This window comes from Lathamus discolor, chromosome 20, assembly GCF_037157495.1.
Source record: "Lathamus discolor isolate bLatDis1 chromosome 20, bLatDis1.hap1, whole genome shotgun sequence".
In the NCBI taxonomy this organism is placed as follows: domain Eukaryota; kingdom Metazoa; phylum Chordata; class Aves; order Psittaciformes; family Psittacidae; genus Lathamus; species Lathamus discolor.
In genome coordinates this window covers 5,113,032-5,138,232 of record NC_088903.1, presented here as the reverse complement: position 1 = coordinate 5,138,232, position 25,201 = coordinate 5,113,032, and the positions used below count along the sequence as shown (strand labels likewise).

The 25,201-nt window shown below is 49.4% G+C and overlaps 1 protein-coding gene across 1 annotated transcript in view; it reads left to right on the top strand.

The window, feature by feature from the left end:
- The first annotated feature begins 11,640 nt into the window (after positions 1–11,640).
- SKAP1 (src kinase associated phosphoprotein 1) overlaps positions 11,641–25,201 on the top strand; it is a 140,374-nt gene continuing 126,813 nt past the window's right edge. The window contains exons 1-2 of the mRNA XM_065699057.1: positions 11,641–11,863; positions 17,431–17,536. Coding sequence (XP_065555129.1) covers positions 11,701–11,863; positions 17,431–17,536 — 269 coding nt within the window. The 5' untranslated portion in view covers positions 11,641–11,700. The remainder of the gene's footprint in view (positions 11,864–17,430; positions 17,537–25,201) is intronic.

Sequence of the window (25,201 nt, the reverse complement as noted above, 5' to 3'; positions counted from 1 at the left end):
GTCAGGAGCGCACTTGGAAAAGACTGGCACAGCGCGGCAAGGTGAAAGGAAAGGACTGACGCATCGGCTGGTACCTGCTGCCGAGGTAAGGGCAGCGGAAGCCAGTGGTTAAGACACTTGTTCACGCGCTGCACGTCTTGAATACTTCCAAAGCATTCTCATAGCCAGAAATCCAGAGGTGTAGCTTCAGGGGATCCATGCACGCCACGTTAGCTGCCCAGGCAAACACTGGTTTGGCTGCCTGTGAAAGTTAATCTGAAATGAAGAGCTATAAAGCTACAGCCGATTGGCAATGTTGGGTGGACTCCGAGTGAACAAATCCTTTAACTCGTCTTTCCCGGTGTCTGTCAAAATTGCCACTGTTGTGCTGCTCTGTGGGTCTGATCGCGTTCAGGGACCAAGGCTGAATGCCTGTGGCTGCTGCTGGAGAGAAGCTTTTCACTTCTCCTCACTGCAAATGCACAAATACACAGGAGAGAAAGCAGTAATTGCTGCTTGACTCCCAAAGTCATCTGTGCAGACTGTTGAGTCAGAACACGGAGATCTCCAACGCTATTACAAGCTGGGCTGAAAATATTCTTGGGTTAACTTAATAAGAGAGAAGCCGGTAATTAAACACTGGGCATCGCTGAAACAGTTTGGCACACTCAGCTGCTGTTTTCTTTGAAGATGGGAACTATTCAGTTCTTACGCATCTTAAGAGCAGATAACTGAGGCTCGCAATGCAAGATGGATGTATAGCCAAATTAAGGATAAGGAAAAGCACAAAGCTAAGAACTATCGGAAATACGCAATATACAGCACAGTCAGTAAATATCCGGCTTCTTTATATGTCATAAATAGCCAGAACTTCTGTCTCTTGGAGTATGATGACCTCAGTCCAGACCCTATAGAAATAACAGCACGTGCCCTTCTTGTAAATCGTCCGCATACTCAGCAAAAGCCCCTGGGTACATTCCCACAAAGCTCCGCTGCAAGACGTTGCATAAGGAATGCTCCTGCCTGACTGAAGAGTTGTCTGACTCCCGGCCAGCATCGAGGAACACTGTTCTGCTGTATTGCATTTGGCATGTAGGCACTGTGGAGACAGGCACATTACAATGCAATACCTGTGTATCCAGACAGAGGAGGAATGAGAGGCCTGATAGATGTGGAGTGGAGGGGACTAAGCTCTGCCTCCAGCTTCCACCTGCACAGGCAGTGTGGGATAAGGAGCAGAAGTGGGAAAAGGCAGTGGGCAGCTAAAATGAGATGAAGAGGCTTTTGCAAAGCCCAGAGCAGTGAAGGCTGGGCCATGCTGGATCCTAAGTGGAATCACTGTTGGTGCTTAAAAATGAAGGTGAGATGGCAAGTGCACGGGAGGACCGGCAATAGGCAGTGCCATCCTGAAGATAACAGGTTGTCTGTCAACGTGAGGAGCTTATGTACATGTTGGACCACAGAGCTCCTGCTAACGGAGAAATTAAACCTGTCTCCACACACCAGTCCCAGTGCTCTGATTACATTTACAGAGGTTGTGACCTGCATCCTGTCACCATGGAAACCTCTCCTGCTGCCGATGTACAGTCAGGTTGCTTCTGTGGGTGGCTGATATTTAAAGGTAGAGGCTATGGTGCTGTAATAGAAGAAGCCAGGGCACCAAGTTTATGAGCAGCCGAGTGGCAAAATTCATTTCAGTCCCTTTGACACCTTGTAATCTAGACTGGCAATTCCAGGGGACTCTGAGGAGGTGGTAGAGAAGGAAGAGAAAAGAAGAAGAGAGGAAGGAGGGGGAAGAAAGATAATACACTCATCTTTATTAAGCAATTCTTCTTCCTAGGGAAGGGAATTTGTGTATTAAACTCATTATGAAGCACAATACTTTTATGGATCCACCAAAATAGCCTTCCCTTTCCTTTTTACCCTTCCAAAACGGGCTTTGCATCCAGTCTGCGTCTCTCCCTTGCCAAACACGCTCTTACTCCTAGTCTGCCTTGATGCAAAATGATCTTTTGATTGCCTTCTAAGTCTCTTTCTTCTACATATTTGGAACTGAATGTACCCTTGGCATTCCCAAAACTCCGGAGGTGGGGGTGTCCTTAATCCCCGACTGAAAAACTGGAGCTCCTATACCTGTGGGCTCCGTATCTCAGCAGTTTCACCTCGTTTTGGTGCGTGTGCAGTGCACATGGGTGTAAGTGAAACTGAAGCTTGTGGCGGTACAAGTGACACTGGTCCAAATACCGGCACAGAGAAAGAGCATGAGCAGGAGGACTCTGGGGCCAGGGCTGATGCTCAGCACGGAGACGGCTGACAGCGTAGCTGACTACGATGTCAGCTTCTCACACAGGCGACAGACACTACCTGACAGGCAACTACTTAGCTTCCAATTTTCTCTGGTATAAAACTATTCTGTTAAGCAATGGAAGGCAGTGCAATGAAGGTAAATAAAAGTGACACAAGACCCAGGCGCTGCTCTCCCTGCTCTTCTCGCAGACGTGATTCTCTGATCGTTTGGTGGAAGACAGAGGAGAGCTGGGAGCTGGGGACTGGGCAGGATGAAAGGAGATAAACCGGGAGGGGAAAGCACTTGTGGTGATAAGGGCAGGTGGCTGGGAATCAGAGCAGTGCCCCACAGGAGGGGAAGTCTTGTAGCTAAAGCATTTGCTGGGATCTATGGACGTGGTTCAGTTCCACATCCTTCCCTGATTCTCTGTGTGAGCTCAGGTGGAGCGGGGAAAGTGAGCGTCCACTCCCTGCACTAGCTTCTGCAAGTTCAATTGGCAGGTAGCTCATCCAGGCTTCTTCCCCGGGCAGCAGGGAGTGAGAACTGGAGGTGTGTGTTTTAATACATATGGTGCAGAGGAAAGAACAGTCACGATTATGATCGAACCGCCACGAGGGAGTGACACGGATTTGCCTGACAGGAAGGATGTGAACTGTGGAAGGGAGAGTTGAAACAACAGGAACGGACTCAGGAGCTAGAAGCAAGGATATGTAAAGGGTATTTTGTGTTGTGAGGAGTCAGGGGTGCTTCCAGGGAGCCAGACAGGCTGGGGACCAGCGCATCCAGCTGAATTTTCCACTAGCCTCTCAACCCTGCACCCCTTAAGGTCCTACCTCTTTGTTTCCATCTCTTGTCCCCTGCCTTATGCATCGACTGTAAGCTCTCTGGGGCATCTCTTAGCCCCGCTTGCCTATCCCAGCAGAAATCTGCACTATGAAAGGATTCAACAAAGCTATCATGGTACAAAGAATAAGAGTTTGCATACCAGCTCAGGAGCCCCTGGAGCCCAGCTCAGTGTAAGAGATCCATTGTTTAGGCACCACAAGAGTGATTACTGTGAGTGCTGTAGACAGAGGATGCAGAGCCATGACTAAGAGATCAGTTGGTTCAGGAGGAGGTGAGAAAGAAAAGGCATCAGCTGGAATCCCTGATCAGCTTGCTCTGGGTTGGGTATCTGACCTTTGTAACGCTTTGATTTGAAATTGTAAACCCTTGTAATCCTGGTGGATTACATCTCCATAGCCTTTAATGTGTGCATCCCCCAAAGCCATGCAAATGCAGAGCGGGAGAGAATGGGGCAGCACTGCAGCACCACGGCCATCCCTCCCGATGCAGGGCACTTCCCCACACGCTGCCCTCTCTTTCACCTTGAATAAGCTCCCTTTGCTCTGGGCTAGGAGCGGAGGTTGGAAGTAGGGGCCTGCAGAAGTTTAGAGAAGTGCAGTGCAAAGCAGCAGATAATTACAGCAGGGGAGATAAAAGTAGAGAAAGGAAAGAGATTTGCAGACTTAGTGGGATCAGCGGGCACTCAGCTAAAGATCTGCGGGCAAAGAACCCCTCACTGTTGTTTATGGTAACCAGTGACCTAAAAGAAAGGCCAGACTTCTCATGGAAGTCCCCACTGTCCCTTTCCAGGCTGAAACGGAGGCAGCAGAGGGGCACTGCTGCTGCCTGCCTGGATCTGTTTGGAAGTGCCGAAGGGATGAAAGAGAGGAAGCCCTGCTGTAGGAGTGATGCCTTGAAGCTGTCTTTAGGAGATCCAGGTTTGGTTTCAAGCTCTTCTGCAGCCTTTGACCAAACCACTGGAGTAGGCTGGATGCAGACAGTGGGTTGTAACTTTGATCTTGATTGTCCTACTGCAGCAGAGGTTGCTGCTTCTCTGGTCTGGTTGCTGTACTCTGCTATAGGAAACTTGGTTCGTTTTCCTGAGATCAGCTGTGTGATTCACCCATGACCATTCAGCAGGACACAGGTCAGATCTGCAGGACTGCAGGTGCTTCCTTGTGGCTGGAAGCATCACTCAGCATAGGGGCGTTTATTAAAACAGGGAAAGCTGTGGATAAGAATGCCAGAAATGGGCTCCTTACCTAGAAACACAGGAGACCATCAGCGTTCTGAGCGAGCAGCAAGCTCTGAGCACAGGTCGCTGATGATCCACCTGGAGCATCATCTGGGAAGCACAGTTTAATACTCACCCCCAGTGTGTTTGTGCTGTGCTGCAGAGCAGGCAGAGAGGCTGCGCTTGCTCTTTCTGCTCACGGTCAAGCATGGACAGGCTCTCCATGTGGAAGGAATGAGCAGCTCCGGAGGATAGCTCAGATTCCAGGTGGAGCGTGGCTATGGAAGTGCCACGCTCTGTTTCTCCATTGCTGGTGGACAGAGCCGCCTGTGACACGGCTCCTGGTGCAGATGCTTTTGTTGTCTGCCCTCTCCTAAGGTGGGAAGCTCTCACTGGGGAAACTGCCATTCTCATTAAAGTACCATTTCCACTGTTTGCAATGAGACAATTCCTAAGCTTGGAGTTCATCGCATACTCAAGTGCTTCCCTGGAAGAAGTGCCCAGCACTCTGCAGCATTGCCCCCCTCTGGGGACAGCCACTGCAGCAGCAGTCACTAGAAGAGGACTCTGATTTTAAACTTGAAAATGAATTGGGTTAATGGGGAAGGCACAGCGTTAAAACTCGGAGGACATGGGCCTTGCTCCTCATCATTTTGCTGTCTCTAAGTGTTGTTTAGGCAAGGCACTTCCTTCCCTTCGGCCTCACTTTCCTCTCCCATGAGATGGGGATTGTGGCTTTGCATTGGAAACGTTCCGAAGAGCCCTGACTTCAAACCTGTCTCTAGGGCTTCACCTCGTTTCAATTCAGCCCTAAGAGTGTTCGAAACATCTGGCAGAAGGGGGCAACATAATAACAGCTGCACAAACACGTGGGGCATTTCCCAAGCCGAATTCTCTTGCATCTGCAAGTTTTATCCATTCATGGCACAACGGATGAGCTGCAGCAACACTTTGCATCCCCAGACTGCAGCGTCACCCCTGGGAAGATCTCACCGCGGTTTGCAAACATTCATTGGTTGCTTGACAAGCATGAAACGGAAGGGTGACTCATTCAAAGCGACAGGAGGGATGCGGTAAGCTCTTGGATTTAGGGAATACTTTTGCCTTCCAGTCCTCCCAGCAGATAAGATCGCCGGCTAACGGTACCCTCTTGGTGTTTAATGAATAATGTAATGCATCCACTACTGGAGCTTGTAACACAGCCTAACATGCTTCCCATAGCATCACATTGAACTGCACTTGCAGTCAGCCCCTGGTGTTGTGTCCATCGCATTGCAGGGCTGCTTCCAACGCTGTCTGTGCTTCTTTTTGCCATTTTCCACATGGAAAAAAGCATGGGATTTCTTCCTCCCCCTCCAAGAAAATGTTTGTTTTCTAAAGTTACCTTTTTTTCTCTCCTTCAACAATGAAATACCCTCAATGACCTGGAATAGAAAGTGTTTCGACTTGCACTTATTATTCCATAGCATATTACATCAGCCACGATCCCAGAACCCCAGGTAATCACTTCCACATTCTCTTTGCCGAGACAGGTCGAGCACCATGGGGAAAGCAGCCTGACAAAGGATGCTCTTCACCTGAAACACCCAAATTCCTACTTGCACCCAGCAGAACAGCCAAGGTCCCCGGGCAGAATACTTCAGGCGAGTATTTTGGTCTGAAACTGGTTATTTTGGACCAAATCTATTGCTGCGCTGCCTGCAGAGCTGAGCCTCCGTCCTGCAGAGCCGAGCCTCCATCCCCCAGGCCTCTGGCTCTCATTTCTCTTCCTGAAGATTTATAGTAATTTCTCCCATCTCACTGATTTCTTCATAAGAGAAAAGATCACTTCAGGGACCTCCTTCTGTCTCCAGCTGCCCTGTTTAACACCTCCAAATATTCCTATTTATGAACTAACATCTGGGTCAGTCTACATAGCGTAGTTTGAAAGCCATTAAGACAGATGCCTGCATTTCATTAAGCAAGATTTGATAAGGTGGGTAGGGTTACAGGGCAAGATTACTATGGGAATTCAGTGAGTTTAAACCTTCACTCCAGTTAATAAAATCAAACAATACATCATAAAAGTGTCTGGAAATTGGCTCAATAATTGAAATAGAACTGTGTGATGGATGGAGATTTATGGATGTTAATGCAGGAGCAGGGCTACATTAGAACATCATCTCTGAGTCTCTTCTGAATCCAGACCCTCGAGTCCAAGTCTCTCTTTCGTGCTGGTTTTAGGTAGGAGATTCTTTGCCAGAGGGAAGAAAACCTCCCAGAATGGCTGGTCCAGTTTTAATCTGGGATGTCACTGGCCTATCCATGAAATCTCAGGACCATCAAGTGTAATGTGGTGGATATTTACACAGATGACTCTGAACTGGCTCTCAACTGAGCCTGGATCCGCCTAACGCTGCTTGGCCAGACCCAAAGCTAGCACTTCCTTACTGTTCATGGGTGCCTGACACATGCTGCCTTCCACACAGGGCAGACATGCTGTGTTATTATTACACTGGATAGTAAAATCAAGGTTAAATTCAGTCAGTGGCCACCCAGCATCTTTCCATCTCTCATCTGCATCCTGACCAGAAACCACTCAAGGAGCTCGCATCATGTCCTTTGTGCTCACTAAGACTCTTCTCCAGGACTGACCTCTCCTTCCTCCATCCACTGCTTCTCGCATCATGTGGGCTTTTGTCCTGAATCTTTGTTCTCTCTTAGGAGCAGACAAGGAGCTTTTCCTCCTCTAGAGAACTACGGTCCTTCCCCCAACTCCATCCTTCTCCCTCAGCCTTGATGGCAGCCCTTGGTCCTAGCTGTTTATGGGAAGTGTCCCCTCTGCAGCCTTAATGAAGTGTGTGGCAGTCCTCCTCATTAAGACGCTGTGTTGTCAATAAAAGAATCATTAAAGTAGTTTGATGAGGATTGGGAGAAAGAGAAGAGGTGCTACAGCACATCTACAGGGCAGAGGGCAGCTCCATCACACATTGTAACCAAACAGCAAGGGATCAATATCACCTTTGCATTAAACTGAAGCCCATCCATCAGCCTGAGGAAGAGCAGCCTCCACAGGAGCTGAGCTCACTGCTTATTTCTGGTTTCCTATCTTCCTAATCCTTCCCTTTACAGAGTATCCTCCCCTCTTGTTGCTGGCCAGCATTTGCCAGAGGCCATAGGAATGCTGTCCCAGAGCTGTGTCCTGCTTAGGGTTCCAGTGGTGGCACCCATTCCCATGTCTAGCTTCAGGAACATGCTGTTGGGAGATGCCTCTTTCATGCTGTCATCTCACAGACCGCCTACATCGACCACTGTGGCTGCTCCCAGAGACAGACTTCCTTGCTGCAGGCCACCTCCACAAGGGAGATGGATGTAGGAATGGACGGACCAGTGGAGTCTGTTCACCCTAAAGGTGAGAGGATGCTTGTGCCTTATGGAAAAGAGATGTGTGCCCAGTCTTCCCTGGCTCAGGTCTGTGGGATTACAGCCAGGAGCCATGCACTGAGCACAGGGGAATCTGGACTCTGGACTGAAGCATGGACTTGAGCCTGATGTACAGTCAGGTGTTGCACAGGAAGGATGAAGCAGGGGAGGAAATCTGGGCCTCTTCACTCCTGGATTAAGCCTCTGAGCTTCCTTCCTCCCTCTGAGCTCACAACTGACTCTGCCTTTCCATTTCTGGGGTGCTGTGCACAAAGTGGGCCTGGATCACCCTGACAGCATCCCGGGCACCAACACTCTTGTTTGTTGCCCTGGGTTTTCTCCCTAGACGTTGTGTTTCCCTTCTGTACTTCATCTTGTCTGGTCAGCCTACAGATTCTTTCAGGGGTTTCTGTGTGCAGTGGGGTCCTCCTATAACTAATGTGCTGATGTGATGGAAACCAGTTACCAGGCATGCTCAGCTCCTCTAATAAATACATCTCAACCCACCTGCTTGCTTCTGAGAAACCTTCACAGCAGAGAAAATGCAGCACGTCTGGAAGGTAAATGAATGCAGAGCCTGGCACTCTAAGCCAGGAGCAAGGTCCACTCATTTAGTTTTGCTCTGGGACCAGATCTGGTTTACCATAACTCAGAGCTGCTGACAGGTTTTTGTTTCTCCTTGGCTTCAGGAACTGATGAGCAGCATCCTGCAAGCCCTTGCGAAGCAGAGGCACAGGAGCAAATGATGAAGGCAACCAAAGGCCACTAAGCTTTAACAAATGGAAAGGGCTTTATGAGGCTCATACCCAACCTCTAACTGAATGGCTTGGTCACATAAAAAGATGCACGAGCTGCTGGATACTGAGACTGACACAAGCATGGAAAGGCTGGGATTCCAGCAGAGCATTAGCATGGCATAGCTGATTTGTAAACCAGGAGACATTATTTAAGCAGTCAGGTGCATTACCAGATTGGAAAGTTGCCTTTTTTCTGAGCTGTTGGTCACTGTCAGAGGCAGCAAATGACACCCAGCGGCCCAACAATTTGCCCTGGCATGGCAGGAGCTGGGATGCAGAAATGGATGGACCAGCATCTGTTCTGAAATAGCAGGAATTAGAGTCTGCTCTGAATTGGCAGGAGCTACAGTACTGGGAAGAGAGGACAAAAGGGCAAGTGAGTGCTCTATCCAGGGATATTGAGCAAGATGAATAAAGGGGCTGGAAATGAACTTTCAGTGCTGCAGCACCAGACAAGGCGAACAAATAACCTGAGCCACTTTAATGAAGCCTGTGATCTTCCACCTCCTTTGTGTGATGGGTGTCCCAGGGTCAGCGTGTGCCCGCACGAGCATGCACACATCCTTATCTTATCTAATTACTCCAAGTTTCAGATTAATTTCAGTGCAGCTGCTTGAAAGGGCTGTTATCAGCCAGGGCTTTGTGGTTTAACCTTGTTACCCTTTTGTTGTTAACCTTTCCCAATGGCAGCGAGGGGAAGGAGAGATCCTGGTGCGGAGGCGGGGAGCAGCAGGGAACTGGTGGGTCTGCACCCCCCTTGGCTTTGTGCATTCAGCCCCACGTCAGGCAGTGTGACAGGAGAGAGGGCTCTTACCTGCAGTGACAGCGCTGGGGCCCAGCCACACACAGCAGCCCGAGCAGGGACACGTCTCCTGCCAACCTCTCCACATCCTCTGCTATTCCCGGCAGCGCGGTGGAGGACTCCGGCTCTCCCGCTTTGCCTCGCATCCTCAGCTCCTCCAAGGCTGCCCTGCTTTGTTTCCATAGCTACACCCAATCGCATCTGCCTTCCTGTGAAATTGCATTTCAAAGCAAGACAAGCCTTCAAAGGAATTTGTCCATTTAACAGAATAGCATTAGGAGAGAGCCCGTCTGCTGAACTTGGGACCTAAAATGATTAAGGTGGGGCTTTTATCATGTAGGGAGGCAGCTTTACATCCAGAGCCCGCAAAGCTTGATGCTACACAGCAGTGATGCAGGGGAAGCTGCCAGGCACTGCCCAGCCTCCTCCCCAGCTGAGCACAAACCGATCTACACATCCAGAAGTGGAAGTGGCTACTAAAAAGGGAAGGAAAACCAGGACATTTGCCTGGGAACCAGTCTGCGCAGCTCCACCTGCAGCTGCCTAAGGTTGAGAGGAAGGCTTGGCTCAGTGCTAAGGCTTTGGGCAGCAGCACCTATGCCTCCATGGCAGCTGAGCCTCTATGCTTCAGTATTCCTCAGTAAAATGGATTTCATAGTAATAACTGCTGGACAGTCAACGTGGGCTTAGCAAAACCTTCCTGTAGGGCCTGAAGGGAACATTCTTGGTGCTGTCTCCAGCTGCCAGGACCATGCATGTGTAGTCCAAGAGCAGCCGGGGTGCAACAGTGCCAGCCTTCACACACGATGCTGCTTTCAGTGCTTTATGGTAACCTTAAAATCTATAGCAGATGACCAAAAGTCACCCCTGCAACACACCTCAGATGCTGAGGAGGAAAGATCTAGAGCTTCACTGTTGCCATAAACACTGCAACAGCGGCACGTTTGTTGGGTGAACATGCTCTTAAACAGTGATCACACCCGTGGCAGCAAAGGAAAGCAAACCCACACAAACACCTGCAAAACAAGTCACTGCTTGCTTGACACGAGGGAAGAAGTCTTCCAGACCCGAAATACGATCAGTTCAGCTCTTGGGCAAGACCCATGAGCAGGTACCCTCGAGTTCTCTCTTTATGCTCTCAGATCCTTGGGTGAGCTCCAGCAATGCAGCGAACGTGCGAGATGACCCTTTCCTTTGCAGTTGCAGGAGCATTTCTTCCTCTGAGATTTGCATTGATTCAGTTTTATTGATCCTCCTGGCATATCTGAAGGCAGTTTCTCCTGTCTAAGGGACCTGGTTCATTCCTTTAGAAACTCAGTTTTAAAGGCAGCCTCAGCAAGCAGCTGCTTTCATTTGTAGGCTGTAATGAACTGACCGGGATTTCTACATAGCCCTGTTTAAATATTTATCCCTAAACACCCCTAGGTGAGAACACGGATACGGATCCATCTGCTGTGCACATCCACCTCCACTACACACACCACCACTTCTTGCGTAGACTCAGAACCACTCAGATGTACCCGGAGCCTCAGGCAGCTGACAGAGATGCACGTTTTGCTCCCATAGGAGACTCTGAGCTCTCTAAATCCTGACTCATGAAACCCTTCCTGACTGGGAGAGGTATTGGGATGACTCCTGCAAGGGATATGCTTTCTAGCAAGGCAATCTCCCCCTGAACTGCAGTGACATTCCATGTGCTTTAAGACCTCAGCGTCTTGTACGCGTTCGGAAGAACCTTTTCTATGTGCTATAATAATAAATACTTGCTTGATAGCAGGATATTGCAAAGGAAGGATGGGATCCTGCACATTTAACCCATGGGAAATCTTAAACTAGCCTTTGGAATCACTGATGAGCTTCATCTCATGCAATGCCATTTTTGGCTTGTGGAGCACAGGTTGCATTTATTGCTTGTCATAAAGCAAGTTAAAGTGTGCAACCCTGCTGTTTGTCTGGGCAAGACACAGAAATAGGAATGGCTGTTACAATCCAGGCCCCTTCCTATGCAGGATGCAGGAAAAGGGGAAGTTCTATTGCAGAACAGCCCATTAGAGGGGGGAGCCTGCCTTTACCTGACACAGATCCAAACCCCAGCTCCTGTTGGGCCAGGCACCGGCACGGGAGGTTGGAGCAGCCCCACACAGCCCCAGGTGAAGCTGCTCTGCAGCAGATGCACTGGGTTAAGTGATAACGAAAGAGGTGCCCAGGTGCCTCTTGTTAAAGCAGTGATGGAGAAGATCAGCCCCAGCTGGGCTGGTGCTGGGGTCAGGCACTTCTGCAGCGCCTTGGCCGGAGCTCCGGCTCCTACGAGCTGGGCATCAGCTGCCTGTGCAGAGCTGGGTTGGATGAGGAGGAGGTACCAGGGCAGAGCCCCATGGTTCCTCCCCTCTTTTTGGGGTGTCCCCGCCCTTCCTGTGCTTCCTTTCTCCCTCCGCCCCTTCCCCGAGGGACAGGAGCATCGGCTGCGGGTCTGGCTCCCGTGGGGAGGAAGGTGACGGGTACCATGATCCCAAAGGACATTCAGAAGCTCCTGGAAGGTAACCACAGCTTCCTCCTTGCTTCCCCTTCTGCTTAGTGGGGGAAATGTGCTGTGGTTGCAGGGGAAGAAGCTGAGGAGCTTTTTGTGCCTCATTGCTGAACCAGAGAGAGAAGTGGAGGGGCTGTGGGCACTGCTGCTTCTCTAAGCTGATGGTTTTGGGGTCCCAAGGTTATGTGTGCCCTCCCTAACCACAGTGAGAGCTTATGGGATGTGTCTTGGTTCTCAGGGCTTTATAGGTGCCTCCATGTCTGTGTATGGGTAGGGAAGCTCTTTGGTTGTCTCAGGGTCTGTGAAAGAGGGAGAGGATGCAAGATTGGGGTGTGTGGAGGGGTTCTCTTGGCATGGTTGGGTGTCCCCAGTGTGTGCTTTTGGTTCAGGTATTGAGGCTCTATGGGTGAGCACCTCCAGGGTGAGGCAAGGGAGCAGGCACAAAGGGTGGAAGAAGCTTGTGTGCTGCAGGGAGCTCGCCCAGTGGGCTTTTGGTGTGGCTGTGGTAGGGATGCCTCCTGGCTTTAGCTGTTGTGTGAGTGTTGTAGGTGGCATTGCGGATGCAGTGAGCAAGCTCCATCAGTGGGCTGCATCCTCGGGAAGGCTTCAACCCCATTGAAAATGGGGCTACAGTGGAGGGAAGGGCTGGCTCCAGACCCCCCTTCTGCTTGAGAACCTGAATGTGGCTTGGTGAGGCCTCAGCTTCTGAGTGAATGAGCTGTGCTGAGCCCTGGCACCATTTACTTCTATGGGTGTGTGAGTTGGCAGGGGTAAGGCTTGTTTTCTATGGCTTTCCTCACAAGCTTGAGCTGCAGCACCTCCTCTTGTTGCAGTGGTGGGTCAGCCATGTAGAAGCCATGCTGAGCTCTTCTGTTCAAACATGCTTCACAACCATAAATGGGTTCGGGGTGGGCTTTAGCAACTATTGCTGAGCCCACGGGGTGAGAAGTACTGATGGAGGTGACCGCATTAGAACCTGCCCATCAGTAAGTCCTCAGCAGCGCTGCAGGCTGGAGCCATGGCGTGAGCCCGTCACTGATAACGGTGCACGTGTAAGGACACATCCTGCTGCTGCAGCTGTGGGTGGGTTGGTGGTGGGGAAGGAGCCGTTAGCATCTCGCTGTGGAGATGCCACAAGGCTTTGTGACCTTTTGCTTCCTGTTGTGATGGGTCCTAGCAGCACGGAGCGCTCGCCCCATCCTCTTGGAGATCACAGGATCCCAGCTGGGTTTGGGTGCCAGGGGACCTCAAAGCTCATCCAGTTCCAACCCCTGCCATGGGCAGGGAGCAGCTTGCTCCAAGCCCTTGTGTCCAACCTGGCCTTGAGCACTGCCAGGGATGGGGCAGCCACAGCTTCTCTGGGCACCCTGTGCCAGCGCCTCAGCACCCTCACAGGGAAGAGCTGCTTCCTCTTATCTCCAACCTGAACTTCCCCTGTTTCAGTTTAAACCCATCACCCCTTGTCCTATTGCTCCAGTCCCTGATGAAGATGCGCGATAACTTCCAGCCCTGGGATGTGTCAGTCTCGGAGCCCATCAAAGCTCCCTTCCAAATGCTTTGTGTCTTCCCCCAGATGGAGGTGTGAATTTCCCCCTCTGTTTTGTGCTCAGGGGCTTGGGTGAAGTTCCCCTCTCCTGGGTTTGATGTGCAGCGCTTTATTGTGCGGCGCTGACACCTCCGTAAACAGCTCATTTCTGCACCTGCCACCTCCCTTTAACCGGGATTATTTTCTTGTTAGCTGACTGCTTTTAATTGAAGGCTTCAGATCTCCTTCCAAAGCACAGCCTTTGTTTGCTGACAGGTAGAGCAGGCTATGAATGGAGATTAATTGCATGTCACATAGCCTGGATCAAACTTGCTGTGTCTTAACAATCCACGCGGTCTTAAGGCCTTCCAGTGGCTGAGGAGGTTTCTAGCTCTGCAGGCTGGAAATGAAAGTGCTTGAGCTATTGCGGCGCTTGCAAACTGCATCAGTGTAAGAACCCTTGTATTTAAAGGAAGAAATCCTGAGTAGAGGAGGCAATAACAGCTGTTTCCTTGCATTAAATTTGGTCCATGGTCTGTTCATGTGATGCGCAGAAGCAGAAGGCTTGCTGATCTTGTGTTGGTATCGCATAAGCCATCTCTGAGGTTGCAGTGGTTGGAAGCCAGCACAATATGGCTGTTCTCTACAGTGCAACAGTGGTATTGTTTGAAGTTCTACCTCACTTTGGGCTCAGTCGGGTCCCTTTTAAAGCTGCCTAAGGGTTTTTCATGTTTGTTGAGCGCAAACTGCTTCTGAAGGCTGAAAACTGTGATATTTCACTGCATAAACCCAGGGCTCCTATTTTCCTTTGTAGGAGCAAAGGCAGTCTGGTTCTTCCCTTCACCTGCCTTGCTTGGGCCTCTTCATTCCAGGAAGTGGGTCTGGAAAGCTATTTCCTTGCTGGAGTCTGGGGAAGAGGGAGGACAGGAGGAGATGGTGACACTTGCACAGCCTCAGTGCTGGTTTAGAGATAAGCAGCAAAATGCTCTGGTTTGTGAGGGCAAATAAACCAGAGCCAGCACTGATGCTGCATCAGGAGCAGCTCTGGAATTTAAACATCGGGGAATTTGGGGTTGAGGCTTGGAAGCGGAACATTTGGGAAGCTGTTCTCAGTTCCCCTGTTGCCCATTGCACAGGGGAGAATGGCCCCTTCATCCCATTGCAGGAGGATGGATGGAGATTGCTTCAGCTCTCAAGGTTTTCTCTGACTCAGCTCCACAACAGCAGGAAGGCACAGCTGAGAAGTGTTGCTTCATAATGAAGCCATCCTTTTCTGAGCTTGCAGAAAGGTGGAGAAATGCTGCGTCTGCGGGTTCCTTGCTTGGTTTTGACAAGCGGGATGGGATGATGCAGCCTTCAAAATCCCTGCCTGTCTTTGGATGCAGCCTGGAAGTATTAGTGCAGTGTCAGGGAAGCTCAGGGTATCCGCACTGTGTCCTAAACTGATTTGTCCCAGCCAGCTGGGCTGCTCAAGCGCAGGAGGGATCGTGTGGAGCAGCAGGTAATGCTGGAGCAGGCTGGCTCGGTGTTGTCTCGCACAGCTGAACCATTGTGGTTCTGTGGGACCAGTTCCTCCAGGCACGGAGCATAGGACTGCTGGTGGCAGAGGAGTGGGAAAGAGCAAAGGGAATGTGTGTGTGTGTGTGCACGGGGAGAATACACAGGGCACCTTAATACCCTGCAGCTCCGCTCATTGAGTGCTGATTAACTCCTAGAATTTAGTGCTGCTATTCAAAGGTTATTTACTACCTGGGCTGCAGTGGCTGTGACAGGGCTCTTATGATGCTGTGTATCTCCTGCAGGATTAAAGTGGATAACTGCAATTGCCTTTAGAAGCTCCCCTGAAACACTTGATGAAATCTCAACTGGTTCCCCCCCTCCTTTACCTTTTTAGCTGCAGGAAATGAAAAGGAGAGTCCTGTAAACTCTCCGAGTAGATCACAGAGAGCAATCCATAAACATCAAGAATATAATGTTACCGACAAGCAGTAAAACTAACATTAGGGTGATTTACTCTCGAGCTGCTTACATATTGCTCTTCCTGATCCACTTGGAGAGTTTATGGTTAGGCTTTCTTTTTCATTTCCTGATGCTATAAACATAGTGGCTGGCTCTGAAAAGGGGCTCTGCCTGCTTTGCAGAAGTGACCCTGGTTCTACTATAACTTATCCAGCAGCTGATCTATGCTGACATGCCAGTAAGTAAATACTGTATTAGAGCTAATCGCATGCTCATGGAGCTAATCTGGGCTTAAAAATGACAGAGGGATGCAACTGATGCTTGCGTAAGTCCTGAGAGTGGCTTGTTTTTCGTGCTTGTTCTTTCACAGTGGAAATACAGCCTACGTATATATATATGCACACATATATACAGTACATAGCTTCTCTTGCTGAGCCATTTCTACTGTGCTGGTTTGAATATAATAAATTGTCCCCTTAGCCTCATCTGTTCTTCAGCAGTAGACTCCTTGGAGCAAGATATATCCCCCGTGCTTAGATATATGTACTTGGGTACTTTCTATGTAATTTGTAAGTGATGCAAGCCTCAGCATTGTTAGACGTAAGCTGGTACTGTATCTTGGATGTACAATTAAAACTGCAGAGAGAGGTACTGCAAATGCAGCTTAGCCTAAGGATTATGTGATTGGCCTGGGATTTAAAAAGCTTCACTTGGATGCTCTGGCAAAAAGCCTTTGACTTATCCCAGGCAGGCTGCCTAGGGCTAAATTAGCTCTAGGTGAACTTGGTATTAGTAGGCATTTTGGCCCGACACAACTGTGCTCCTGGAGCAACCAACACTGCTGCTGGATGTAGGTGAGGGTTAGGGAGTGATGCTGTGAACGAGTGTTACTGCCCATCTTTAAGCTTTAAGATGAGCTCTTAGGCAGAAGCTCTCCCCCATGAGGGTGCTGAGGTGCTGGCACAGGGTGCCCAGAGAAGCTGAAAAGAGGACTGGACCGTTAAGGATTGGAGTGTTATGGTCTGGATTGACTCCTCCTTCCCAGGCTGCTGTGGGGAGGGTTGAGTCTCCCTGGTCCTGCCCATCTGTCACTCTTTGGAAGAGGGCCCCATCGCTGAGGGATGCCCTCAATGTCCTTCCTTATGCTCCTCACTTCAAAGAGCTTATTTTCCCCCTCTTTTCTTCTCCCCCTCCAACCTCTAAACCTAAAGGCAACAAAAAAGAGCTGGGGCTCAAGGTTTGAACAGAAAAAGGTGTTTTCTCATGTGGCATTTTGATCTTGAGCTGTGCTTGCAGGTGGAGGAGCTGTGCCCCTTCCTGGGATGTGCTAAACAGTGCTGGCTGTTGTGCTGGCAGCTGAAGCATAAGGAGCTGAAAGCCTTGCAAGCGAGGTATTAAACTGACATTAGCGGCACAGTATGGGGCGTGAGGTAAAGGTTGGAGAGGTCTGTGGGTGTACAACACCACAGCTTTGAAGCCAGCCTTTTTCCTGCTAGGGGTTGCGAGCAGTGATGCTGCTCAGGTACAAGGGTGATATTCTCCTCTACAGAGCTGCTGTGATTGGAGCGGTTTTGTTCTCTGGGATTTGAGGTCTTTTTGTAAAGAACATCAATATTTATGCAAATGGAAGACACTTAATCCTTTTATCCTCCAGTTCACGTGGAATTTCTGCATATAGATGTGGTCTCCAGGTGGGAGAACGCCGTATTTACTGTTGCCTGGTTGTCTCTGCTGAGCTAGCCCAGGGTGTAGGATTTCAGAGGTAACCTTGCAGGAGAACCCATGTTGGGATGCTGCTGCGCAGCCAACCTGGTTTTCAGTGCTTGTCCTTTAGGAAGATCACCCCAGTTGTTTGTTTGCCTCATACCATGGCAACTAAAGAGAAGCTCTGTCATGCTTAGGTCCTCTTCTATCCATGATCACTTCAATGTCTCGACTCCTCCAAACGAAGTCTTCAGTTTGACTTAGGTCTCAAGATCAGGCTGCTTGGTACAGGGCCCTGAGGGCTTCCCAATGCACAGTCGGGGCCAGGTTTCTTAGCCAGGAACTGGTATTTCTCTGCCTGTGAGTTTTAACCTGTGGCTCTTCCCCAGATGCTGAGGGCTACCTGGCTGATGGGCTGCAGAATGAGAAGCTGAGTGCTAAAGCAAGAGAGCAGAGGGATGCAATTCTCTTTGGCTTCCAGCAAGTCAAAGCCAGGTTTGTGTTGTCTCAATGCTTTCTACTGGGAGTCCTTCAGAGTAATGTCACGTCTTGGGGTGCCACGAGCTGTATTTAGCTGGACATCTGGCCCACGGCCTGGCAGTTGATGGGCATTCAGGGCTTGGTATAACGTGAATGCACTGCACACTGGTTTGTGCGTTCTTTAACCGGTTTTATGGGTGTCTGCCAAGTTATTACGTGTTTCAAAGTAAAAAACCTTGCCTTGGGCTCTGCGTGTGCAACTTCTTGCCTCTGGGACTCTGATTCTGTCCTGTTCTTCCCTCTCCCTTGTGCTAGAGAGGATTCTAGGGGAGGAATTCATCACTTGTTTCTTAAGCTCGTGGATAAATCAGTGCATGGCAAAGGCTCATGCTTCTGGCTTGCTGCTCAAAGCATCGATTTCACAAGTGGCTCCTGAACTCAAATCTGGCTTGCCTGGACTTTTGCTGCAGTAGAAAGGGATGAGAGGGAGTTCTGGAGTTAAAACTTGGGTTCAGAACCTCATGTCCTCAGGACTGTTCAAGTCCTGCGTGCCAGCGTGAGCTGTGTCATTTGGGTAAGTGCATGAAGTAAGCAGAGGTTGTTGTTGTGTTGTGCTAGTGGAAAATTAAGGATCGTAAAGAGAGAACGGGTTACTGGAGGCTTAAATACAGCTTTCAGCCTCAGCTGCATTACATGATCCAAAGCTTGCTGTTAATGCTCTATTACAAGCTATGAGTTGTGTCACTTGACGTTCAGGCCTGACAATAAAGCTCAGGGTGGCTGACTGATGTAGGCATCTGGTTTAGCTAAAACTGCTGTCGAGGCCCTGAGAAGGGGAGGATTTTATCCTTTGGAAGGGCACAGGCAGCCTCTATTCCCCGCAGTCCCACTGCAGAACTTTGCACGATGTCCTGCTGGATCTTAATCGATCTTTCCTGCTGCCTAATTAAGCATCAGTTTTACTCAGCAACTCGGGACTCTGTAATTATCAGCCTGGGTTGCCCTGAATAATTGAAGCAAGCTGAAGGCAGAAGATGAAGCCTTTGGAAACCGGGGCTGTGGTATCTCTAATGGCAGAATGTGCGTGTAGCAGTGTCCTGTGATGCTGCAGAGGAAAGGGGTTTCGTTGCAGGCTTACAACAGATTGATGCGGTTTAGCTCCCCTCATTGGCAGGTATTGAGCTGGGATGGAAAGAGTTAAATAAGCAGAATTCTGAGCATGAAGTATTTGGATGTCAAGTCAAGCTTTTATTTGATCTGTTCTAGAAACGTGCGACTTTAACAGTGACAACTCTTTATTTGCACATAGTGCAACTAATGAACTACAGACAAATAGCATGGAACTTGATGAATGTAAGGCAGCTGGCAAACCTGGGGTTACTGCCTTGCTCCTGCTTCCCGAAGTAGGTGGTCTGTCTCCATGTGCTGCTTGAGTTGTGAACAGTGCTTGAGAGGTGGGGAAAGGTGCTGCCACGGTCATCATCCTGCGGACCTCTGGCTACCCAGAGTGTGTGGTTTGATGTGCCCAAGAAGGAGCAGCCTTTAGGGTCCTGGGGCAAGCACTGGTGCTGTGATGCAGAACGCAGCCTTGGCTTTTAGCTCTATCTCGGCCTAAGAATACAATTTGGGATACAGCTTTTAGAACGAAACCTCCTTGGAATAGCAGCTTTGCTGAAGCAGCCTTTGCACTGGGAGGAGAGGGGAGATGCACGCTCCTCCTGGATGCTCAGGTTAAGATATGGGCCTCAATCCTGTTGCTTATTGAAATAAATGGCAGGTACTTCTGGAGGGGAAAGGGAGCCCCCTCAAGCAAAGCCTGCGGGGTGCTGCTGATTTCCTACTTGTGTTTTATTGCTCAGTGGCATTTGGAAAGGGTGAGAAGAACTCGGGGTACAAATGTCCTTGCTCTGACCTGAGCCATTACTGCAATGATTTGTGGTGGGAGATGACAGTAACGATGACTGTATCTTCTGATTTGAAAAGATCTCTTCAGGTCCTGCTCTTGGGGCTGAGGCCCAGGTTTGTCTCTTGGGGAGCTTCCTGTGGCTTTTGTGGCTGCCTTGCAGGAAATCATCAGCCGTGGGCTTCAGGAAGCGCCTGCCTGCCCCGAGCAGCCCCTGTGCAGGGTGAAACCCAGCTCAAGCGTGTAAGGTTTCATTATTGGGGTCTGTAATAGGAGCAAACTGCTCAGCTGCTGGGGAAAGGCACCCACATCTCAATACCTGCTCCTGTAACTTGGCCGTCGCTGCTCTCTCCATGGCCTCATAGCGTTCCCCCACCAGCAGGTCTGCAGATGACTCGGATGGGAACAAGCGGCTGGGTTTGATGCCTGCACGTGCTGCCTGTGCCCATGCATCGTTACCCCTCGTGGGGAGCAGTGCTGTGGGCTGGGCTTGCAGGTTATCACTTTGCCAGGCAGGTTGGGGTGGCTCTGCTCGAGGAGCAGGGTTGCAGGCAGTGGCTGGGGGAGGCAGTCACCAAATACCTGAGTTATGGGTCCTTGCACCCTTTTACTTTCAGAATTGAGTTGGTTGTTTAAAGAGCATTGTTGAAACTCAACAGTGGGGGTGTTTTTTCCCCTCCCTAACTCAGATCCTGTTCTGTGTTGAGGTATTTCCTATGGAAACCCAGGCCTGGCATTCCCCCCCCCCCAAATCATCTCTTTTGTTGCTAATCTCTTTTTCACTTGCTGTCCCTGGCATCCAGGAAAACAGGCCCAGGAACACATCTGGAGGCTTGGTCCCCAGGCGTAATCGGTGCGAGGGATGAGGATCTCGCTGTACACCTGTGTCCTGACTGCAGGCTGAGGGCTCTGCGCTAGTCCTGAATAGGGGGAGTGTTCGTGATGGATCAAACCTGCTTGAAAAGCAGTTTGGTCTGGAGGGCAGGGGCAGGATGCGGTGCCGGGGCAGAGCTTTGCTTGTCCCCCAGAAAGCCCAGGAGTCATCAGCTGCTTGTTTTATGCCCATTGGTGCTGAGGGTTTGTCTCAAGTTGTTCCTTAGGAACACGGCTGCTGTTCCCTGTGTCCAAACAAAGCCGCTGCGGGGCGGGAGCAGATGTCCGGCACCTGGGATACATCGGATACATGACTCCGCTCAGGAGCACAAGCTCATTCTTGTCCTTTGGCAAGAGCAGCAACAAAGAAGAAAGTCTTCTTGCTGTTAAATGACCTCACCTCAGCGTTTCGACATTGCCGGAGTGCATACAATGGCAGGGGGTGAGATGGGGAGAAAGGGATTTATTGAAGAAGCTATGGAGATAAATGGTTCCTCCACCTCCTTGGAGTCGGGCACTCATTGAAACTCCCTGTTGGGAGGCAAGTTTGTAGTGATGGGAACAAATCCTTAGTGTTTTTTCCCTTCTCCCTGAGGTGAAATGTAATAGTGCTGAGGGGAGAGTGGGGCAGGGCTGTTGGGTATCAAAGCAGCGGTGAGGAGAAAGGGGCTTAATTCATGTTGAGCTTCTCGCATGCACCCACTAGGAAACCTGAAGTAGACGCTGAAACCCTACCTTTAATTTGCTCTTCTGTGACAAAACCAATGGTGTGAACCTGAGGCCAGATCCTGCTGCTCATAACTAACACACAGGAGCCCTTTCTGACATTCCTGCCTGCAGCAGGAGCCCCAGCATAGAGCAGGCTTGGGGTAACAAGCCCCAAACCTCATTTTCCTGCCTTGTTCTCTAACCCTTTCTAACACTGATGGCAACGTTCCCAACGCTAACACTGTGCTATTGGTGAGGAGCAGCCTGCGTGGGGTCTTTCAACTCTGCAGTGCAACTTGTCACGTATCCAGGTGATGTCCTGGCCCGTGAAGGAAAGCCTATGGAAAACAAGGTCTTTCCTGGACCTCCACAACTGCTGTGTCGGTATCCGCGGGCAGTGTCGCAAGCTCCTCTCCTGGGTGAGTGATTTAGGGCTCTCGCATAAGTCTGGGGTGAGGTTTCAATGTCTGATTGTGCTACTGTTGTTGTATGTGGCTCACACATGCTGTCACAAACCAGTTAGCTACTGGTTTTACTGGTTTGCCGTGGTAGCTCATCTGTAGATGCTTCAACACCAGGGAACTTGATGCTTTCTGTGGGAAGGCATTCTAGCAGGACTGGAAAAGACTCACTAATGGAAATACATCCAGAATTGTGTCTAAAGCAGTGTGCTTGCCTTGTTTTAATAAACTTCAACCCATATTAACTACATTTATTACTTCACTTTTCAACCTTCTTTCAAAGTTTCAAGATTGAAATGAAAGAAAATGCAATTTCAGGGTAATTTGGCTTCATTACTGGAAATGCACTGCCTGTAATTCCTACCACTGTTCAACTCATTATGCTGAATAATGTGTGAGACCAAGATAAAAAAGAATGTTAGGATGTGACCTGATGGGCAGATAATTGAGCTCAGCGCATTAGTGCCAGGGCTGGACTGTGGCCCCACCACATTGGCCTTAATTAGGCAAAGTGCTGTTCTCCTCCTTCATATTCTTCAGAGGGCTGGAAATGTATTTGCTCAGCAAGGAAATGATCTTGCTGAGCAGGATTTCATTCACACTTACTTTGGCCATTAAATACAGATTTGTTCTGCACAAAAATCAAAGCAAGTCCCTGTCACTTTGCAGTTCTTAGATTTGCATTTTCTAGCCCAAAAATGAGCTCCTGAAGTTGTCTGGCTTTTCCCCCTTTGTGCAGGGGAGATGTGGTCCTGCCCAGGGTGGGGATGCAGAAGTGTGTGTTGCACCAGTTGGTGTTAATGGAGATATAAAGCATCTCATCACCCTGCACTGGTGCATCGTTGGGGCAAGTCCAGAGGAGGTCATGAGGATGCTCAGGGGCTGGAGCGTCTCCCGTATGGAGCCAGGCTTAAGAACGCTGGGGCTGTTCAGCCTGGAGAAGAGAAGCTGTGTGGAGGCCTCAGAGCAGCTTCCAGTGTCTGAAGGGGGCTACAAGGATGCTGGAGAGGGGCTCTTCATCAGGGACTGTAGCGATAGGACAAGGGGTGATGGGTTCAAACTGAGCCAAGGGAAGTTCAGGTTGGAGATAAGGAGGAAGCTCTTCCCTATGAGGATGCTGAGGCGCTGGCACAGGTTCTTTTTAAAGTCTGGGCAAGTTTCTCTTGGGATGCTCCTGATTTATTCAGTAATCTCAGTAGGGGAATTTTTCCCTCCCGTTTCCTTTTGGGAAGTGCTAAGGAAGGAATTCTCCTCTGTTAATACATGGTGTGGTGGGGGGGGCACAAATTGAATTTGTCTGCTATCATATTCTACCTGCTTTTATACCTGGGATGACCACAGCCATTCACTCTGCCAGTAATGCAGTTTGGTGCCTTCTGGGTTAGGCTCCTTTCAGTAATACGCATCATTTTCCATTCCAGCTGATAAAATTACCCCTGTTTCCCCATCCATTTCCTTGTGAATGCATTGTTAATCTGAAACCTGAGGACTGTAAATGATTGAAGCTGTGTAACCAGAGTCTTTGCATAGCTACTGCTGCTGTACCATTTAACAGAACCCATTTGAAGTGGTTTGTAACCCACTTTGCTAATGGTGAGCTCCCCAATCCCATTTTCAGCTGCTTTTTTTTTCCCCTGTCTGAAATCTTGTACAGCATTGATTTTTCAAACTATTCTTTTTTGCAAACATTAAAGCCCAACAAATCCGTGTGCAAATGAGACTGTCTTGAGCTACCTAATGCAATAACGTCTGTGGCGATGGTCGTGTTCTTCACTGGACAGGAAAATACAGGAAATTTGATTGAAACCTGGCTTTATGGTTCCTGCTGAAATGGAGTCTGAGAGGGAAGTGGGGTTTGGACTCTTTATAGGCTTTAGAGCTGCAAAGAGACCATTATAAGCATCAAGTTTGACCTTGAGCATCATACGGAGCGTAAGATTTCAGACAGCAATTTGTGCTTCTGGTCCCAAATGGATCTGGTTTGAGTCCCTCGGCTCTGGGGTTTGCTGCAGGCACTGGATGCTGGTCAGCAAGCTCGAGCTGTGGATGGGAGGAAGGGGATGTTGATAATGGATTTTACTGGATTTCTGTGCGGTGATGGAGTTTGTCACCCCCCCCAAACCCTCATGCAACAGAAGATTAGAAGGCTGGGGTAGATCTGCTGCTTGGCTTTTGTGTAATGGTTGGAAATGTAGGGATAAACCCAAGTTATCTGGGTGCTCCAAGAAAACACCAGTCCTGTGCTCATACCAAAGGGCAAATCCAGACCCCGTGTGGCAGGTGTAATACTTCCATGGTGGGAATTCTATCCTTGAATATTCCAGGGCTTAATCTGCCCTTCCTTTTGGAACAAGAAGGGATATTTCTGGGTCTCCCTCCTTTAAACACTGCTGCTGAGGTGATGGGAGTGTTGAAGTAACTTCTTTGCTGGCAGTGCTGCTTGGTTAGACCTGGAAGCATCACTGTTCTGAGGTGGCTGCTTTTGAGGAACAGAGCTGTGCAAAGCAAACTCTACTCTCTGGAAGGTGAATCCGTCAGGACAGCTTGGAAGGGTCAGGATGTGGAGGGTTTATTGTCAAACTCCACAAGTACCTAAATGATGCTCTTGGGGTTGCTTCCCATCTTGTTTCTGTTAGAAATCAGTGCAAGGATAAGATCTGTGATCAAGGATCTGGTGTATCCTGGAAGCATCTTCTGAAGACTAAGTCCTGCTCTGTGCAAGGCAGCAGAAGGCTCTGGTCCTCACAGACCAGCATTAGCTCTGGCTTAGGACTGTAAAGACAATGGGTTCCAGTGGTGAACAAAGCTTTCTGGCAAACCTGCCTGCTCCATGACTCTGTTTCTCTTTCCAATGCGATAACAGTGTTTTCTTCTACTCTTTCTCATGGCAATTCACCCTTTGAGCTCTGCTTGCACGCTTGGCTTGCAGTTTTGATCAGGTCCAGCTGGAGACGTTGCTATGGGGAGGTTGATGAATTAGAACTGGGATCTCTGTGTGTGTCGGGAGCAAAGAACGTAACCATTTCCAGAGGAGCGAGCCCCTCTGATGTTTGCTGTTGTATGGCGAGTACCTAACCTCAAAGGCTACACAGTCATGGGAAACACTTTGTGTGTTGAACAGAACAAATCTGTGGCTTCTGACTGGCCTGAAACATGGCCCGATGGGATGAGAGGTGGGTGGTTTGTTGTGAGCCACATGGAGGGCATACGTGGAGGCTGTCTCTTGTTCTGGTGCTGGCAGTGCAACAGTCGCTCTTTGGCTTTGGAATAGAAATCGGGTATTTGGGGGTTAGTTCCTTGCTTCACATCAAAAATCCCAGTAGATTCCTTTGGGAGCTCATTTTGCTGAAGCCTATTAGTCATTTGATAAGTTTTCCATGTCTCCCTCCATTTCCTTAAGGTCTGATATAAACTGGACCTTCCTTTTTGGCTGGAAACTCTTTGCTGTGCTTTGCCTTAACTGGTTCTCTGGTTGGGGGATTCTACCTGCAGTGGTGGATAGGGTTTTTTTTTTTTAATCAAGTGCTTAAAAGGATATAACCCAATGTATGGCCTATTCCCAAACTTGCTGCTTAAGAAAATGAATGAGAAGCTTTTATTCTTGGTGCTTGCGACATCTAAGAATTCTTTATTAAAGATTAAAATGTCAAAGTGATCCCAAGGCAAATAGCATCCGACATAAAGATGCTGTTGGATGAGGATTAAGCCTCTGGTTGCTGACTTCTACTGCCTGGC